Source organism: Pezoporus occidentalis, unplaced genomic scaffold (assembly GCF_034315485.1).
Source record: "Pezoporus occidentalis ecotype Australia unplaced genomic scaffold, CSIRO_AGI_Poc_V1 ctg14, whole genome shotgun sequence".
NCBI lineage: Eukaryota > Metazoa > Chordata > Aves > Psittaciformes > Psittacidae > Pezoporus > Pezoporus occidentalis.
The window spans coordinates 5,602,485-5,622,636 of NW_026913209.1; the positions used below are offsets into that span (position 1 = coordinate 5,602,485).

The 20,152-nt window shown below is 40.5% G+C and overlaps 1 protein-coding gene across 5 annotated transcripts; it reads left to right on the plus strand.

Annotated features, from left to right (window-relative positions):
* Positions 1 to 444: 444 nt before the first annotated feature.
* On the plus strand, positions 445 to 16,792 carry ING3 (inhibitor of growth family member 3). 5 transcript variants are annotated; one of them, XM_062609646.1, is made up of 12 exons: positions 445 to 688; positions 843 to 914; positions 4,985 to 5,085; positions 6,457 to 6,522; positions 7,690 to 7,786; positions 11,112 to 11,183; positions 11,278 to 11,397; positions 12,647 to 12,705; positions 13,098 to 13,288; positions 14,110 to 14,302; positions 15,227 to 15,265; positions 15,905 to 16,792. In XM_062609646.1, exons 1-12 carry the CDS (start codon positions 661 to 663, stop codon positions 16,019 to 16,021), a joined length of 1,155 nt encoding a protein of 384 aa, XP_062465630.1. In that variant the 5' UTR covers positions 445 to 660; the 3' UTR covers positions 16,022 to 16,792. The 5 variants fall into 5 exon arrangements, with proteins under 5 accessions (XP_062465630.1, XP_062465628.1, XP_062465632.1 ...); XM_062609644.1 differs by having other exon boundaries at positions 451 to 688; positions 12,548 to 12,705; XM_062609648.1 differs by lacking the exon at positions 445 to 688 and adding an exon at positions 4,575 to 4,797 and having other exon boundaries at positions 12,548 to 12,705.
* The last annotated feature ends 3,360 nt before the right edge of the window (positions 16,793 to 20,152 follow it).

Genomic DNA, 20,152 nt, shown 5'->3' on the forward strand with positions numbered 1-20,152 from the left:
CAACCTGTGTCACTGCCTCACTACCCTCGCAGGAAAATAACGACGATTTCATTAGTTCTGCCATCCCTTCAGCTTTTGACGCGCTATTACCAGCAACTACCGTTTAACGTAACGGACGGAAACCAAGCACGAAGCCTCGTGCACGCGCTGCAAGTTTCTCCCTTCACACAGCGCCAGGCTGGCGGCGCTCCGCTGGAGCAGGTCTCTCAGCCGGTCGCCCGGCCGCTCCGGCAGCCCCCCTGTCCAACCTGGCCGGGGTCAGCGGGGACTGAGAGGCTACTCCCAGACAAAAAACACACACCGCAGACGGACCAAAACGACAACGCCCCGCAGCACAGGCGGGTCTGGATGGGGCCGAGCTCCCCGGACCTCCCACCAGGCGGAGAGGGCGCGGCCGCCGCAGCGCATGGCGGCACATGTAGTTTCCCGCCACCTCCCCACAGAGAGACTACATTTCCCGTGAGGCCGCGCGGCAGAGCGCGGGCACGGTGTGCGTCAGCCGCGCGGACAGCCAATCGCGGCGCGGCCGCAGCGAGCGCCGTCAGCCGCCAATGTTGTTTTCGCTGAGTCGAGCTGCTGGTGTTGTTGGCGGCGGCGCCATATTGGAAGGGACGAGCCCCCGTTAGCGAGGAGCCCCTTGGCGCGGGCCCGGCTGCCGCCATGCTGTATCTGGAGGACTATCTGGAGAGTGAGTGTGTGCGGGACGGGGGCGCCGGGCGGCCGGGCACGGCCGGTGGAGCGGGACCGGGGCGGGAGCCGCGGCCATGAGGCGGCGCCCCCTCCCCCACGGCGGCGAGTGACTGACTCCCCCCTCCCCCCCTCCCCTCCCGCTGTCCCCGCAGTGATCGAGCAGCTTCCCATGGATCTGCGCGACAGGTTCACCGAGATGCGCGAGATGGACCTGCAGGTGCAGAGTACGTGAGTCCCGCCCCTGCGCCTCGGACCGCCCCCTCCCCGCCGCGGCACACACCGCCCCTCCTCTCCTCTCCTCTCCTCTCCCCGCCCTGCCCGCGGGGGAAGGCCGCGGGCACGGAGCGACTGCCGCAGGGCGCGGGCAGCAACGGGCCAGCGAGGGAGGCAGGAAAGAGAGGCGGGGAAGGAGGCAGGAGGAGGCGCCGCTGCTGCAGGGGCGCTCCGCTCAATGCCGCTGGCCCGGGGCGTTGGCGCCACTTCCCCACCCTGCACCCCGGCTTTCCGGCAGCGCCTGTCCGGTGCAGGAGGCCGGGGAGGAGGGGACCCCGCCTGTCTCGTTGGCATGGTGCGCCTGGCGTCGTCTCCTGCGGACCGGCGATGCGGGCGGCGGGAGGCGGCGCTGCGGAGGCCCGCGCTGCGCGGGGAGCCGCCGGCACGCAGCGAGGGGCGGGACGCGCTGTTTGGCGCCGTGCTGGCAAGCGGAGCTAGCCTCAGCCCCCGCCCCGCCGACCCGCCCGCTCGCCTCGGGCCCGCCCCGGCCCCCGCCCGCGGCTGCAGCCGGTTGTCGGCGAGGATAGGATCTTGCCGGAGATTCGCTCCTGGCCTTGTGCGGCTCCCAAAGGCATTTTCGGCGGCACGTCCCAAACTCTTTAGATTTTTGATCCCTAAGAGCAGTGATGGTGGTTTGGAACATGAGTTATGTCCCACTCCTGCAGCAGGTAGCGGCGTGCTGTCCCTGAAACTTTTCCAGCCAGCTCCCCTCACAATACTTCCTAATGTGGAGGTGCTTCTTGCTTAGGTTCTCGTGTCCTTGCTGACACATAGCCAAATACAATCTGCTCTAGGTGTCCTTGTAGATCACTGTGTATTTCCACTGTAATGCAGTACACTACTTCATGCTGTTTTCAGGGTGCTTTGATTTTTCATCTTTTCTAATGCAGTCTTACCTGGGACTCGGGTGTCCTGTAACACCTAGTTAGGTGTTGCTGTCATTTAACACACAATTAATGTGTTCATTTATGTGATGTAAAAGTGTTTGTTAATGAAACTTGCTGCACTAAAGATCAGAGGAGTCATCTGTACAGAAGGGTCAGACTATTGTAAAGAACAGAGAAAGAGCAAAGGTTGAAATAACAAGTGGATGCCAAGCAGGAATACAGAATGTGCACTGTGGGAGCATAGTTCTTGAAAACAATAATTTAACATATAATACTTTAAAGTGTGGTCTCAGGCTTTCCCTTGGACGTTTACTTTATCAGACCCAGCAGGTCTGTTTAACAGACTTTACTGACACATGTTGAATGGCTGTAGGAATTTTTCATATACTATGGGCTAAGTGCTGCCTTCGGTTCAGTGCCTGAAGCTGTGGGAACAGAGCATGGTTATGGGAAATGGATGCCTCTGAAGTAACTATCACTAGGGAGCACCAGGAGAGGGAGTGAGCATCTCATTGACTTGAGTACTTCTGAGTACATTGACAAATTTTACCTCTATTCAGGAGGGTGGCGAAGAAGCTAGGAGTTTATTTGAACTTTCAGTCGGCTAGCACTACCAAGGTTGCTGTAGCATCTTTTCCTCTGCTTTAAGTGGAAGTGGCAAATAACATGTCATATTGTATTTCTGGAAGTAGCAGATGACACTGAGTGTTGTTGTATACTAAGGCCAACCCTAGGCCCAAAGAAGAATTCTCAAACTGCCTGCTGGATGCTGCATGCAAAGCTGGAGGCTGTTAATCATGCTGTGGCATAGTAATTTGCTGTGAAGATTCAGTGTCTCTGAAGTACTTGCAAACAGTGCTTCAATGAGTGAAGCTGTCCCAGAAACCTACATGAGTTGCAATTCAGAGATAACTGTGCTGCTGTGTTTTATAGTCGATGTTGACTTTATATTCTGTACTGTTTGGACCACATGTTCTTCTAATGGGACAGGTGCTGATGCTTGTTGAAAGAAATATTAAACCAGCTGTACCTACTGTATGTCCTGATAAGGCTGCTGTGGGAAAAGTGATGACCATCCAAGTTGTGACTTGACTCTTGAGCTTTAACTGAGCTCCTCATGGAGGGTAAAATTTGTTTCTCTGCTTCAGTTCAAATAATGGATTATCAGGCCTCCATGGTAAAATGTCAAGCTCTGGAGAAAGGCCTCTCATAATTCTGTCAGCTCTTTAGGGAAATCTTGGTCTAAGAAATAAGGATCTCAGAATGTAGTATCACAGTTTTATTAAAAAGGTGGTGGTGGGGAGAAAAGGTGAAGGAACTTCAGCATATCAGAGAGAACTTTTCATGTAATTCAGTAGATCTGACTGCGTCTCCCTGTGCCATCTCTGTTCCTTCAGGAGAAACCAAGTTTCTGTGGAAGTTTTCCCGTGTGCAGTTTCACAGTCTGGTAACCTGTCCTCAATGAAAAGTAAAGAAGGAAGATTTATTTTTTTGTTTTCATGTCTGTGGAACCATTAACGTAAATTAGCACGTACCTGTTTGCACCCTGGGAATAGGAGATAGAACATTTTGCATGTTGGCTTTATGTCATTTGGTAAAGAGCAAAGTTTTGGAAGCCTCCAAATGTTCAGACTTCTTAATCTTCTCTGTGAATAACAGTGCAAGTAGAAAATGCTTCTTGTACAGGTTCACCCATCTTTAACCTGTTGTACACCAAAACTGTTTGACTACTTTCTTTGTCAGGGTCTGCATAAAGCTGATGTGAGCCTGTGTTAAAACTGCTTAGTCCAGTCAGTTGCTAGGTTCCTGTTGGTTTTGATCCTGGATATTCCATTCTCAGCATAGGGAAAATCGTTGTATGCTTTTGATAGCTGAGTATGAATGATCTTCTTCTTATTTATGTGAACAGTTCTAGTTGTAAATTTTCACAAAGTAAGAAAACCTTTGTGCTGCATTGGATTTGAAGTATTAATCATAGTTGGGTATTTCTGAGTTTCTTGAAGAAACTTAACTTAGATGACAGCGATCATGAGATCCAGTTTTACCAGTGGATTCTGCGAAGTGTATTAGTGTTTTATACCCAGAGCCTAAAGTCTGTAGGTAGTTGATGCATTGTCACGTTTAATTTGAAACTGCTATGTTGACAGTATTTCTGAAAGTGCTGTGAAGAATTCAGTGCTGTTGTCTATCCTGAGACTAGCATGGCCATCAAAGCTAGTTTGACTGAGGCAGCTGCATGTTCTTGGAGATGTGCAAGCTGTTGCATGCACAATTGTCCAGCTGTTGAAATAGTAAACTCAGTGCTTTTGCCTTTTGGGTTGGTTGTTTTTATTGATTTTGTTTAGGATTTTTGTTTTAAAGTAGGGTGGAGGGAAAAGGAAGGGAATCCCTGTTCGTGTCTCAGTAAACAAATAACTTGTATTTGACATTTTCCGTTCTTATGATAATGTTAGAGAATTTATGGCTTTATTTTTTCCCTTTATGGTATTTCTCAACTTCATGTAAGTGAGAATCCTGTCCAAAGAGTGTTTAATCATTTAGTGCTACCTTGGGGGGGTGGGGGGAATAACTTTGTGAGTGCTTTCAATTTGCCCTCACCCTTCCTAGCATACAGTGGAGAGGGCCTTGACATAAAGGTGGTGACTTGACTCTTTAAGTTGCTCTACCTTTTTGAGGCACTAATTTTTTCAATGATTTGGTTTTGTATTTGACTGTTTCTCTTAGGAGAACATTTTGTTTCCTGCTCAGTTTGTAACTGGCTAGAATGTTCCAAAGTCAGCAGTCTAGAGCCCTGGGTGAGGAGTTTGGGTCATGCTTTAAGTCACTACCACTGCTCTTAGGGACAAAAAACCTTTAGAACTTGGAGTCCTGCCTGTCCCATGCTGGAGAGCACAAGAACCTTGATGAGAATCCTACCAGAATGCAATTCTGCTTCTTGGAAATTAAGGTAAGTATTTCCCTCCTCTGTCCCCTGTCACTTGGTTGTTTTGGTTTTTTGGTTTTGTTTTGGTTTTTTTCCCTTCTCTTGCACCTCAGTCCTGTCAACTTTGTTTAAGAAAAAAATTCCGCCTTATTTCATAACGTTTATGTACATGAGAAGATAACATTTATCTTAATCTTTTCCTGTGCTACAGATGCAATGGATCAACTTGAGCAGAGGGTAAATGAATTTTTTATGAACGCAAAGAAAAACAAACCTGAATGGCGAGAAGAACAAATGACATCAATCAAAAAAGTAAGGATATCACAGGAGTGGATCACATTTTTCTTTTGCAAACTAAGATAACCTTAGGAAACATAGCTTATGATTGATGGACACTTAAGCATTCAGAATTGTGTCTTCCTGTGGGCTTTCAAAGAGATGAATAGAACTGCCTAGGAGGAGAAAAATGACTGGAAAGTTTCTTTCATCAAGCATTTCTCTAAATTAGTTTTTGCATTTGCTAGTATTTTTAAAATTGTGATCCTGAAATGGTGAGGAAACCAGGTACTAAATTTTCAGCCCAGACTTTTTGTTTCTGCCTGTGTGACATGAAGTTATGTAAGTTAATTGGCTTTCTTTTAAATGATGTTTTTCAAGCTTAGCTTCAGCATTTCTTGTGGTTCAGCCTGTGTCCTTGTATGTGTTATACATGCATTACATATAGCTGGGGGGGGGGGGGAATAAAAAGATGAATGTGTTTTGTTTTGTCCTTTAACAGTTGGGCGTTGGGGGTGGTATTGGGTATTGTTAGTCTATAATTTTGTCAGGAGAAAATCCTTTGTAGTCTCTTCACTTGCCACTTCAGCCCCTTATTTGGCCAAGGGGTGTTTTTTTCTTAATTACTACAAATAAATTACTATGTTAAAGAAAAAAAAAAGGTGGCGGCTCTGATGTCCATAGAGTAAATTATGAATTTGCTTTTGATTATATTTGAACCAAAATTTCAGGTAGTTTTTTCTTAAGCAAAATCATCCTCAGTGGAAATTGAGAATAAGAAGGTACTTAAACCTGTTTAAATCTGGAGTAAAATAGTGCAAACATACCTAAGAAGTTTTGTCTTGGATTTTCATTAGTTAGAGCAGACTTTAAAATTGGATTGCTTTAGTCAAATTATTTTGTAATATGCTTATATGTTATGTAAATATATTTAAAAATAATTTAAACTATATATAAATCATTATTTAACTATGGTGCTGGAAAGGCCTTCCCTACTGGTACTGTTGAGCATCATTGTGAAGGGCAGTGGTATCTGCAGTGCTCCCTGCAAAGACATCATCTCATGTTGAGTCCATAAGCTTATGCTATGTAATATAGAACAGATCTAAGACTGTTTCTTTTCTTGTAGCATTTCTTACAGGAATCTAAATGCCACTGTGGGAGGAAGTGTCCACATCTTGTAGTTTGGTGTTTCCAAAGGCACAAACAATACGCTGATGTGTATTATATCTGTCATCTAAAACTTAGCTGATCATTGTTCACAGTAGAGTTTCACAGTCTTTCTGAAAACTGGTGTGAATTTCTCCTTTTAAGTTACATATTGTGCTGGATGACAATACCTTAAAATGACTGAAATTAATTCAGTTATGTTAATAATTTAAAAAAAAAACCCTCTCTTTAAAACAGGATTATTATAAAGCTTTGGAAGATGCAGATGAGAAAGTGCAACTGGCTAATCAAATATATGATTTGGTAAGTGGACAGAAGTGGTGAATTGTCTGCTTGTCCCCAAGAAGTTATAAACATTTTGATAAGGACTACAATTCTGCTACCTGTATTGTTAGATCAGCTGCATTACAGGTTTTTTTGCTGGTGAAAGAAAAATTAAATATTTATTGACTTTTTAAGTATTTTATTGCTTTGGGTAGTAAATGTCACTTAAATATAAAACATACAGAAATAATTTTAGAAAGTACGTTGATTTTGTTTGGTTTATTTCTTTTCTGAACAGAGGCCATGAGCAAGTTACTCTTCCTTATAGCGTGTGGATTTTGAATTTTAAGTAAATTTATTTTACATTTCCTCAGAAGACAGAACCTGCAAGTCAGAACCGCACTAAAATATAGTAGACATTAAACTAATATTTCTTGTCTGCTGTAGTTTTACTTCAAATAACCAAAAGTTTATTCCAAAAGTTGGAACTTATCCCCTGTCTTTTGGTTAGCTGTTAACTGCAAAACATGTTCAATTTTTAATAGGTTAGAGACAGGTACATTCTGCAGTATGACTACAGATGAAGGAAGCATTTGGAACACAGTGTTTCTTTCCATATTAAGTTCAGATATTTTTTGTTAATTTTCAGTACCCAAGAACATGTCATAGTTTACTCAAATGCACAGGAGCCTTTACACTTTCAGTTTAGAGACTCTTTTACTCAGTACTTATGTTTACTGATGTGTCTAATAGTGTACAAATTGTAACTCAGTAATTTTGCAGTTTCCCCAGTGCAGCCCAATGTCTGCTCAAGCACATGTTGTGAACTGTTCTTTCTCTTCCCCTTTCTATATGCATATCCACAACACCCCCAAGTCCTTTAATCTTTTTGTCAAGAAACACTTCAATCTGTGTCTTGGAACATTGCCTATAGTAAGAGGAGGGCTTCTAGCTGCTGAGCCAATATCCAGCCTTACTGTATCCCGTGACTGACTGCACAGTTTAGGAGCAACAGCAGTATGTTCGTGTTAACTTGAGCATCTCTGCTGAGTTAGCAAACTGTAGGTGACTGAGAAGTTATGCTTCTGCATTTTTGTAAGTGCTTAGTGCTGTGTGGCAGGGAAATATTTAGCAAATCTGAGATGAAGGATATGGATATTCATGTTTCAGAACTGGATGCTATTTACTGTTTTGTCTCAAAAACAGGTAGACCGTCATTTGAGAAAATTGGACCAGGAGCTTGCTAAATTTAAAATGGAGCTGGAAGCAGATAATGCTGGAATTACAGAAATATTAGAGAGACGTAAGTATGCATGATTTTATTTAGGATCTTGACAGCTTTTCCATCAGTCTGTAAAATTAAAAAAAGCATACATTTGTTAGTGGCTTCAGGTATTTCCATGTGTTTTGCTATTGTGTTTAACCCACATACTTTTCATCAGTCAGTGATTCTCAGATCTCAGTTTCAACCTCAGTTTTTACCAGTGAAGTCAAAATACACCTGAGTAATTCGAGTATACTTTTCACACAACTGTTGTACTTGTGAGTTACTAGAGTAGGGTGCAGAATTCTTTAAACTTGTTTTTAATGACTAGGTATTCAGCTAAGTACTTCAGCCTAAGCTTGCCATCTACCTATTTGCAAGTGTACTATTTCTTTCTTCAACTGACTACCACCAAATTGAGGAGGGTAGCTATTTTAGTTACATGGGTGGAATGTGAAGTTAGTTACTCTGTTGTTTTTTTTAAAGGGGAGAGAGTAAATTGTTTTGTAATGGGGTAGCAAGGGAAAAACATTTTTGGTAAGAAACCCACATGCTTAACAAATAGAGCAATGCTGGTATTTAGGCTGTGAACAAAAATGTAATGTCAGCTTTTGGGCCAATTTGGTGTATCACGGAATCTCAGGGTTGGAAGGAACCTTTGGAGATCATGTAGTCCAACACCCCTGCCAAGACAGGGCCACCTACAGCAGGTTACACAGGAACTTGTTCAGGTGGGTTTTGAATGTGTCCAGAGAGGGAGACTCTACAACCTCCGTGGGCAGCCTGTTCAGTACTCTACCACCCGTGTCGTAAATTTCTTCCTCATGTTGAGGTGAAACTTCTTGTGTTTTAGTTTATGGCCTGTCACTGGGCACCACTGAAAAGAGTCTGGCACCATCCTTCTGGCATCCGCCTTTGAGATATTTACCTGCATCAATGAGATCCCTTTTCAGTCTTCTCTTATAGACTAAAGAGGCCCAGGTCCCACAATCTCTCCTCTTAAGAGAGATGCTCCAGACCCCTGATCATCCTTGTGGCCCTCCACTGGACACATTCCAGTTTTGTGTTTCTCATACTGAGGAGCCCAGAACTGGATACAGTACTCCAGATGTGGCCTCACCAGGGCTGAGGAGGGAGGATTACCTCCCTTGACCTGTTGGCCACACTCCTGATGCACCCCAGATTACTATTGGTCCTCCTGGCCACAGGTGTATACTGCTGACACATGGTCAGCATTATCTGTCAGTTCTCCCAGGTCCTTCTCAGCTGAACTGATCTCTAGTAGGTCAGCCCCCAGTCTGTACTGGTACTTGGGGTTCTTCCTCCCTAGATGCAGTACCCTACTCTTGTTGAACCTCATTAAGTTTCTCTCTGCCCAATTCTCCAGCTTATCAGGGGTCCTGCTGAATGGCAGCACAGCCTTCAGATGTATCAGCCACTCCCCCCCCCCCCAGCTTTGTTATCATCAGCAAATTTCCTGAGGGTGTGCTTTAGCCCTTTATCCATGTCATTGATGAACAAGTTGAGTAAGACTGGACCCAGTGCTGATCCCTGTGAACACCACTGACTGCAGGCCTCCAACTTGATTCTTCTCCGCTGGTCACAACCTTCTGAACTCTGCCATTCAGGCAGTTCTAAATCCACCTCACTGTCCATTCATCTAACCACACTTCCCAAGCTTACATACGAGGATGTTAACGGTAGTGTCGAAAGCTGTGCTGAAGTCAAGGTAGGTAACATCCACTGCTCCCCTCATCAACCCATCTTGCTGTATCATCATAAAAGGCTGTTAGATTGGCCAAGCAAGATTTATCTTGCGCTTGGTGAATCCATGCTGACTACTACTGGTGACATTCTTTTCTACATGCTTGGTGATGACCTGAGTGACTTGAGTGCAGAAGAAACCATCCTTTCTGTACATATCAGCATTTAGACATGAATTTCAAATGTGATCATGATAAATTTCAAAGTTGGTGTAACTACTATGATTATGGAGCTGAGAGGCAGTGACTGCTCTCACACCCAAGGACACTGAAAAGTAACCTCAGTCCCTTGCGGAGATTAGGAATAATTATTCTTTCTTTATTTTTTTGTGTTGCCTTGATATAAAAGATGGGAATTTTTGTATATTTTATTTTTAATTCATACTACAAATAACAGGCACAAAAATAAAACTGCAAAGTAAGTGCTTTTAGTGAGCTGGAAACTACAGAAAAGGACTAGTTTATTTTAGTTGGAATCCCAGCTGAATTTGTAAGATGTCATACTATCTTCAGTTTAGCTATGTGTTTGGTGAGCAGATAGGTAGAGTTCAAGAACTCAAAATAGAAACGTACCAGACTTTCCTCTTTAAGGTAGTTTGTTGGGATTTTTTTATTAAAGGGAAAAGTAGAAGCATTTTTAGCTTTCATACTAAATACATATTATGGAGGTTCCGCCAGAGGGCAGCCTTTGGACTAGTTCATAGCATGATTGATGTTAGCTCAACCAAAATAGCCCCTCGTGCTTTGAACCTCTTTGAGAATAATTTTCTTTAAGCTTTTGTAGTACAGTCATGTGCTTTTTGAAGTCACTGGAAAAAAGGTAAAGAAATGTTGAAGCTACAGATTTTGAAAAATGAATGTGAGTTTCTTGAATTGACTTCTGTGTAAATGTACGTTGCTAGGTATTGCAGCTATTCAAAATCTTACTGCCAAAGATTCATATGCAGACTGTTATATATTGTTATATGCAATTTATGGTCAAAATCTCTCCTCATATTGCAAGAAAATTTATTTTTAGATGAAGACTTATATTTGTGCCCTCCTGCCTTTTTTCTTTTTTTTTTTTTTTTTTAACTTGTGATTGTTGCTCTGTATTTTTGAATGTTATGGAAACTTGGATGATGATCTAAAGCCCTCCCTGTTGAATGTTAGGTCATCTTTTCAGACATTGCTAGTGCTTATGTGTTTTGGCTCAGTGGGACAAGGTGCCAGATTGATATAGTTTACTTGTTGTAGTCGTCTTCTCAATTCATATTGGTGTAGATTGTCAGTACTTTTGGTGTTGCATTTTCCAACCATCACTGCCACGTGTGCAACTTATGCTCATACATGGCATGTTGAGGGTAGTGGTGTTGTTTATTCTCTTTGCGTCAATAGTTGGACAGCAGCATGCACCAATTTTTGTTTTATAACTGTTCATCTCACTGGCTCCTGGTTCTACTTCCAGGAAGGGTTTCAACTCCAGCTGTGCTCCTTCTGATTAAAATAAATATAACTTCATAGTGATTTAGTTAATATTGTCAAGATTCATTTAGTATCTAAAAGTCAAAACTACGCCAATGATGACTGAAATTTTTCTCTCCTTTTTACTTCCCTCTTAGGGTCTTTGGAGCTGGATACACCATCACAGCCTGTGAATAACCATCATGCTCATTCTCACACTCCAGTAGAGAGTAAGTATTTTGAGACTAACAAACACGTAGTTACAGTTTGACTTTCAAGCTGAAAAGGTTTTACATTTAAGTTCCCTTAATTTCTTTCATTTAGAAAGGAAACACAATCCATCTTCTCACCATAGTACAACAGATCATGTTCCTGAAAAGAAGTTTAAATCTGAAGCTCTTCTATCTACCCTGACTTCAGATGCTTCTAAAGAAAATACACCAGGTAATCTTCATTGTCTTGGTTTTTAATCAGGAGAAATCCAGTCGTATTTGTGAGTTACTGTCTCTTGAAATCAGAGGCTCATACTCTTTCTTCTGGGATTTTCAGTCATTTATAACATGTGAAATAGCAGCTATTGTTGCTCATCTGTGTTGTCCATGAAGTGCATCAGCTTTGTTGTCATTTAACAGCTGCATGTTGGTTGTTTCTTTTTATTTACACTGCTTGGAAGGAGATACAGTGCAGTTTCATTCAGCTAGTGGTAGAAATACGAGATTAATGCATTATTATTTTGGGAGAGAGAAACATATGCAACAATTTCCAAAGTGGGGGATTCACACTTTTGGGTTTTTTTTTTTTAAGGGTTGGTCTGATGTGGCATTGGCTACAATAAAATAAGTTTCTGCGTTGTCTATTTCAGAAGAGGTGAGAATTCTTTGAGTAGTGAATGAGAAAACCCAAAACCAAACACAGCTTTCTGCCCATTTTCAAACTTGGGATGCTTCATAGTTGATTTTTTTTTTTTTTTTCTGAAAATAAGAGATTATGAGAGGTTATAGTAAGTAAACGACCTTTTGTTTTGGAGTTTAGTGCTGTTCATCACTTTTAGGTAGTCTCCCTCACGCCCATGTTACTTTTATTTTGAAGGAACTTCACATGAGGTAGCAAATAAAATGTAATTATGTTTGAGCAGCTCTCAGTCTATAGATGGCCATGGAAATCTGTGTTGCATTAAAACTGTGGTTTGTATTTTTTAGAATTGAAATTGTTAAAAGTTTTACTTCAGAAACAGTGTAGGGGTCCCATCAAATTCTTCTCTCTTCCTGATGGTTACAGTAGTCAGCATTATTTCAGTGTAAATTGGGATTATAGAGACATAGGCCTCTGTTCTTTGATAGCTGAGTATGATAGTGAGGACTGCCTTTCTAAAAGGACTCCCTGCGCATGAGGATAAGGGGGAATAAACTTCTTTTCTTCAGCCAATACTGGCTGTGTCAAATGGCTTCTTAAAACTTTTTTCCCAAATGATCAGACTGCTTTGGTGCATAAACGGAGTTCCTGCTCTTTCACTGGTTGTCGTATATAACTCTTCTTAAAATGCAAAGGAATTTAGTTTCATTTTAAATTTCATAAATGTGTTCTGTTCATCAAGGGTGTCGAAACAGTAATTCATCATCCTCTTCAAACAATGCATACAATACAAACTCTTCTCAACCATTGGCATCATATAACCTGGGCTCATTATCTTCAGGATCTGGGGCCGGTGCAATTACCATGGCAGCAGCTCAGGCAGTGCAAGCCACGGCACAGGTAATGTCAATGCCTTATTGTTCTTCTGCCATTTGCTACTGGTTTAAGAAGAAAGACTAATGTGTTTGGGTTTTTTTTTGTTCGGGTGCTTTGTTGTTGGGTTTTTTTAATCTGAATTCCCATGATCACTTTCAGCTGCAGTGGTTCGGTACTCATATTATCATTTTCATTTATATGCTACAGCTTCATCCTGTAAAATTTGCATAGTGGGGAGAGCTTGTTCTCTAGCTTTTCCTGTGGGATATTCTTACCCTTTTTTACCACTTACTATACATCGTTTTGTTAACAGGGTAACTAATGAACCTGTACAAATAATTAGCAGTTAGCAACATGGTATGTCTTCTGTAAGAGCTCCACGGTGTAATCTGATACAGTATCAGTATTCCTTTTAGATGAAGGAAGGAAGACGAACATCCAGCCTAAAGGCCAGCTATGAAGCATTTAAGAACAATGATTTTCAGCTTGGAAGAGAATTTTCGTTATCCAGAGATTCCTCTGGGTATTCATCATCAGCTCTGGCATCTACATTAACACAGACATTAAGTTCATCAACCACAGATTCGCGAAGTGGCAGAAAAAGCAAGTAAGTGTTCTCAGTTGTTGACTGCAATTAGTTTTTAAGACGGCTAAAATGTCTTTTAAAGGTCATGGACTGCGTTGGAAATACTTCATATTAAATGGGGGGGGGGGGGCAGCTGGCAGAAGGTAGTTATTGTCTGCTGGCCTTTTTTTGTTCACGTCTTTCTTGTTTTGTCCTCTCACTTCCTTTTCTTTAAGCAAACTGACTCCAAGGTTTTAAAGCCAATCAAGATACTTATTTTTCAATTGTGATATAGTCTAGTGTCTTCCATCATTTTTCTGTGTTCTGGAGAGATTTGACCTAACGGCAAATGTTGGGAATTGCCATGCAATGCCTCGTAGATGGTTTTGAAATAACCTGAAGGTCTGCTTCCTGCCACTTCACAAATAATTACAGTTTCTGATGGCTGACATCTGTGACAGGGAAAATGAAGTCTAAAACCAGTTTAAAACACCATAGTGTCATAACACATTGTGACAACAGTCACGAGGTGTATTTGAGTTTGTACTTGAGTTGTACATCTGCCCATCCTTGTGATGAAAACCATTCATTAAAGCCATTGGACCGTTTAAAGCTGTTATATTCCATTGATTAGAGCGGTGTGTCTTGCACTTGTAAGCAGGGATGAGTTGTTTCCAAAGAGCATTCAGCGTGTCCGTTTCAGTTCTTGCAGTTGTTGAATGAATGAAGTTAATGAGTGATGCTTTGGCATTGACATACTGCAGTATTTCAGAGTCAACAAAGTACTTGTTAATGATTCTTCCATTTGGCAGGAGATAAATTTAAATTATTTATACTTTTTTTTTTTCCCCCCTTTTTCCTAGAAACAACAACAAATCTTCAAGTCAGCAGTCATCATCGTCTTCCTCTTCTTCCTCTCTATCATCATGTTCTTCTTCATCTGCACTGGCACAAGAGCTATCACAGCAAACAGCAGTAATACCAGAGTCTGATTCTAATAGCCAGGTTGACTGGACCTATGATCCAAATGAGCCACGTTATTGCATATGTAATCAGGTAAGGATGGCCCCCAGCCTGAAATATTCTGCTGTAGTTGAACTTCCTTCTCTGATTGCTGATTTAGAACCATTCTATTTGCAGTCTTGAAATTCTGGTCTGTTTTTATGTACTTACTGGTGATACAAATAATTTAACTGTTGAAGCTAAAACCAAGAAAGGTTTACAGTGATATGACATACTGGAAAGTTTTGTATTTTCTAATAAAGACATCAGGAGTTATCAAATTAAAAATTGAACAGGTTTACAGTGAATTAAGTTAAGAATTTAAGTTAGTAAGGAGTTTGCCTGGTCTCACCTATTCTCCTTAAAAAATTACCAAACAAACCTCACAAAAACCCCAGCCAACTAGTTTTTATAAAAGCTATCCAGAAACTTGAGAGACTGAATGACAACATGAGAAACTTTTATTTTAAAATGCTTGTTCTTATTATGAACACTTTTAAGAGTGTTGTCTTTTTTTAGAATTTATAGAAATTTACTTGAAAGTGTTTGTTTCATAGAATCCTAGAATTGTTTGGGTTGGAAGGGATCTCAAAGATCATCTAATTCTAGCCTAGTTTCAAATAAGGTGCTTGAAATTGTCATGTATGCAAGGGAAATACCAGACATAATCTTGAAAACTGGGCTGATAATGTACTGAGCACTGTTGTTTAGGCGAGAATGTGCTTTGTTTAGGTGTTAAATGCTGATCTTTTTTATCCAACCTGAAATATGCAGAAGTTGGGGGGGGGGGGGGGGTGTGCATTAAAAAGTTATTAAAATCAGTTTGCTGTGAACATGGTGTTCTTTGGGTTTTGTAACAAGAAAAATCGGAATAGTTTTACTGCTGTTAATGAAAAACTCGAAGAAGCTTAAACTTTACCCCTTTGAAAATGTTGATTGCTTTTAATTAGTAATAGGATTTTTTTTCTTATTTACTAGGTGTCCTATGGTGAAATGGTAGGCTGTGATAACCAAGATGTAAGTAACAAAGCTCAAAAGGCTCATGAAAGGCTTGTGCATGTAACTGTTGGTTGCAGGATTTACTTTTGAGTTGGTTTTAGAGTACAGTTTTTTAGAGTAACATGCGTATGAGTTGAACCATTCTTCAGGAAACGTGTCATCTGTCACCACAGTTCAGTTTCTTTTAGAAGGCTTCACCCTTTGCTGGGAAGCTCTGACATCTTTAAAATGCCCATTATTTCTGGGAACTTTTAGCTGTGTCACCACTAATGTCAGTTGTCCTCTTAAAATAAAAAAAGTTTTAAAAGAACAGTTGAATGTACTCATGTATTTACTGGGTTACCACATTTAAACAAAGCTTTTGTGTCACTTAGTGTTGTCAAACTAAGTATTTCAAAGCATAATATTCTTGTGCTCTGTGAGTCTTATGTATGACTTCTAGAAATTTTATCACTACCCTTAGTCTATTGAGTGTACGATAGGGACCGATATCCTCCTCTCTTCTCCTTCTGAGCTGTAACTTTATGTGAAAAGCAGAATCTGTGCTTTTTACTCACACTTCATTTTAATAGAATTGTATTTATAACACATGTTTTGAAGGGGGGGAAAGAAAAAAAAGCCAAATCCCAAACCTTTTCTTTAACTCTGTTTTTATAGTGCCCTATTGAGTGGTTCCACTACGGATGTGTTGGACTTACAGAAGCACCGAAAGGGAAATGGTACTGTCCACAGTGTACAGCTGCAATGAAGAGAAGAGGCAGTAGACATAAATAAATTTCTTCATCTTGAAAACAAATGACATATGAAAGGTTTTCTAGAGGACTTGGGAGGGGGAGGAACCCTCACCACACTTCCTTGCAACCACTTAAGGGTTAACATAGCAGTTGTAACATCTTGAACTATTGATTTTGCTAGTTGTTTTAATATTGTAAGTAAATTATTTATGCACATTGATGTGCTACAGATACTATTCCAGTGAGCCTTGGATTGTTCCATTGGCCAGCATATGCAGACATTTGTACTATCAAACCATTTTCTCTAAGCAGTGGGCATTCTACGATTATTCAATCTTCCAAAAATTCCGGTAAGTCAAGATTTTAAATGTATGTTTTATATACAACAGATATATTCTGCTGCATGTACTGTACTCAAGAGCTGTTATGTTACACTTCTGTATATAAATGGTGCAAAAAGTCAGTGCTTCTGGAAAAAAAGAGACAATGATTTTTAAAATGCCTTTATAGGTTTGGCTCTTTATGAAACATAATTCAGCAGGCTGAAGAAAATGGTTCTTGTATACAGCGGGCTGTTGTCCTCTAGGGTACTTGAGTATGTAAAAACAAAAAAAATGCTGTAGAATAAAACAAACTTGTGCCATTAGTCTTTATATGTTTCTGCTCCAGAGAAGGAGCAGGCCGTAAGAGGAAAAAAGGTGTTAAAGTGATGATAAATTTTTATACCAAATGTGTTTATTTTTTTGTGCAAGTAATCCTTTAAATTTGAATTGTATTAGGTGTTAAAATAAAATGACCTCAACTCCTCAAATTAATGTTTCCCGTATATTTGTCAAAAATACAGGATTATCCCTGGAATGGGAGAATTGCAGAAGACTGTAGCTATGTTTGCGTAAGAAATTCCTAAGCAGGACCCATGTGAAGGATGGTTGTACAGGAGGACAGTTCTCTGGTGGCTGGATAATTAATACATGTACAAGCAAATGATGAATTATCATTTGCCTTCATGTTGAGCAGTGGCACCTGCTTAAATGGGCACAAAAGTTCTGTTTTCCATGTGTTTAAAAGACCTCCCAAAGCCTACTGTGTCAGGAGATGTTCACAGGCAGGATTGCCTTTGTATTTTCATGGCAGAGGTGGTAATAAGAAGGGGAGAAGATAAACCATGGTAGGTATGTGCAGCTGACGTATTTATTTCTTCCTGGACTGTGGCGTTCATTTAGAAACCAGAACATGGTTCAGGAAAGAGGAAAGGGACTTCATTCTGCTTGTAGGCTGCCTAGGGTAACAGGGAGGATCATGTTAGGAAGCCTCAGTGCAGGCCCATAAATGGTTGGACCTGTGAGTTGTATGCACTGTAGTACAGGACCAGAAAACTGATCTTTAAATTAGACCCTTGACTGTGAATATAATGGAAAGATTTTCTATGGATTTTCCCCACTTGCTTATTTTGGACACACTTTGTAGGTCTTTCACTGACAATTTCCTGTTGGTTTTTTTTTTTTTTTTTGTATGGTTCTTTCATGCATCAGCGCTGAACAGAAACAAGATTATGACTCCTTTTTTCTCCTTCCTTCCATACACTTTCCATTGGAATAAAGATCTTACTTTAGCACTGGGTTGCTCTTTGGCCTCTGAGGCTGAAGGACCATGGCCTTCATGTGGTAGCTTTCTAAACCCATGAAGAGGAGGAGAAGAGAAGGAGAGAAGCAGTGTTTCAGTGTATGACTGTGCAGATAGTGTCCAGGAAATAAAGGGAGTTAGGCTCTCTAGTTAGTAGTGGGAATATGTGCAGAAAATGCAGGTTTTGCCCAAAACAGAATGAAACCAGGCTTCTGTCTCAGCTTTTATTTAAAAATGAAAAGCATTTAAAATCCATGAACAGGGGGAAAGCAGATGTGTAAGAAAAATGTGATTACAGATGATAAATAGACTTTGGTAAAAGAACAGGATAAAAGTTGGGGAAAATAACAAAGAGCAGTGTAACCAAGTTTCCATTAAAACCAGGAATGGAGCCTGCTGTGTGTGCATTTCTGTGCAAAACTCAGTCTAAAAAACACTTGAGGACTAGGATATCTGGTTTTAAGTGAGCCTATTGAGACAATAGAGATAACAAACTATTTGTTCTGGTGGAAACTGGTGCCATGCTATGAATTGAAGTTAAAAATGCAGTAGCTAATCTAGATTCCCTTTAGACCTAATGTCTTAAGCCTCTAGGGCTAAAAAGTAAGTCCCTTGAGAATATATATCAAAATCCCTCACTCTGGTGGTACCCTTGCCTAAGATAGTGCAGAGATTGCAAGTCCAAAATATTTCACTTTTTAGTGTGATCATTAGTTCACTGTTTCATTGGACAATATATTTTTTCATGGAGGAGTTAGAGAACTCAGGAGGGGTAAATAATAGCAATGTTTGTACTTGTGTTCTCAGAATTAACAAAAATGGAAAGTTAAAGGTAGCAGAACAATCTTGTGATTCTGAGTGATGAGGTAGAAGATGAAATTGAACATTTGCTAACATAAGCATAAAATAAGATTTTAAATAATAATTGCCAGTTTACCTGCAGCAGGGCCTCTAAAGTAGCTATTGCTGCTTTCAGAGGAAAGTGATTTTGGAGTTAATCTAGGTAATTCTATAGTGGGTTCCTGTGACAGTCCTAAAATCCTCTGGCATACTCCACTGAGCACCCTCTGATAAAAGACACTGGGTGAGGTGATCCTTCAGCAGCTCTTTCAGTCTCTTCTCAGTGCTCCAGCATGTGGGTGAATTTTTAGGATGAGAAGGTATTTGTAGTACTGCAAACTGAAAACCAATGTGCCAAGCACTATAATAGAACAAAAAGTGTATTTGCATTGTGAAGGCATAACAGTTTGCGCTCAGCCATAGGTTTTATTTATTCTAGGTCTGAAATGAAATAGAGAAAATGACACGCTTCCTGATCTGAAAATCTTGCTGGGTTGTCTCTCTGAATAGCACAGAATAATGTGCATTGCTATATTGTTTACTGCTTCTTGCAAAATTTTGTTCAACTGTGCACAATAAAGATGAGAAATTCTGTTTCCTTTTTCTGTCCCCCCTGTCCACACTGCAGGAACACAGCCTCTGCAGTTCTGTTACTCGTCTCAGGATTGCCCAAAATACTCTGAGAATAATGTAGTGAAAAGAAGAAAAATGCCACGCTTCAGTGTATCTAATTTACAGTAATATTCCTCTAGCATTTTCAAATCCATATTTTGCTCTTATAAACATTCTGTAATGACACACAGCAGCTTTTTTCCTCTAAATAAATCTTGTACTTAGGAGCAATTTGCACATGTGAACAATTTGCATGATTACTTACAGACTTGTGCTTGTGTACATCACAATTATTATATTTCAGGAAAAAAGATATATAGATATAGGTAAAATCTTCTATTTTAGAAAAAAAAAAAGTATCCTACATTAGTTCATAATAGATCTCAAGTCTTTATTTTAAACTTGACTTTAACAGTTTCCTAACTGTATTCGCTTTGTCTACTAAAAAAATAAATCCTGACCGTATTGAACAAAAATACCCCTACTGTATTACGGGAGTAGAGGAGTACTTGCCTCATGATGGGCAAGGAATCTACCTAATGCAGTAAAAAAATTGGAACAGTGTTAGCGCCTGCAGCTGGTTTAATATTTTTAAAGCCCTAATACTTATCTGTACCTTGTACTTTACATTATAAAAACTTCAGTGTTGTGACTGCTCCATTCCTTTCTAAATATTTATTCAGCAGTGCCATATACATTGAATCGGATGGGTATGCCCACAGCATATGTGAAGATAATTTGATGTTGAGTCCACCTGCAAAACCATGGCCTTCTGATTTCAAAGCAAGTTTTACTATTTCTTCTCAGGAAAAGGCATGTGGGATAGTTGTCTGGATTAACTTTGCAAGTGTGATTGTAGTTAAGTGCTGGAAGGGGTCAGTCAGAAAAGCGTTATGGAATTAGGGAATCCTTTCTTGTCAGAAATGAAGTACAGGAATAGTCTTCCCTGTGCCGATAAAGGAAATGAATTTTACAGCTCTGTTTTGTGTTGATGAGACTAAAATTACATTTTTATGGGGGGAGAAGGGGTTGTAAAAATAACTTGTCATCATATTTTAAAATTGTTTCAATAGATCTTCAGTGATGTGGTTTGCTT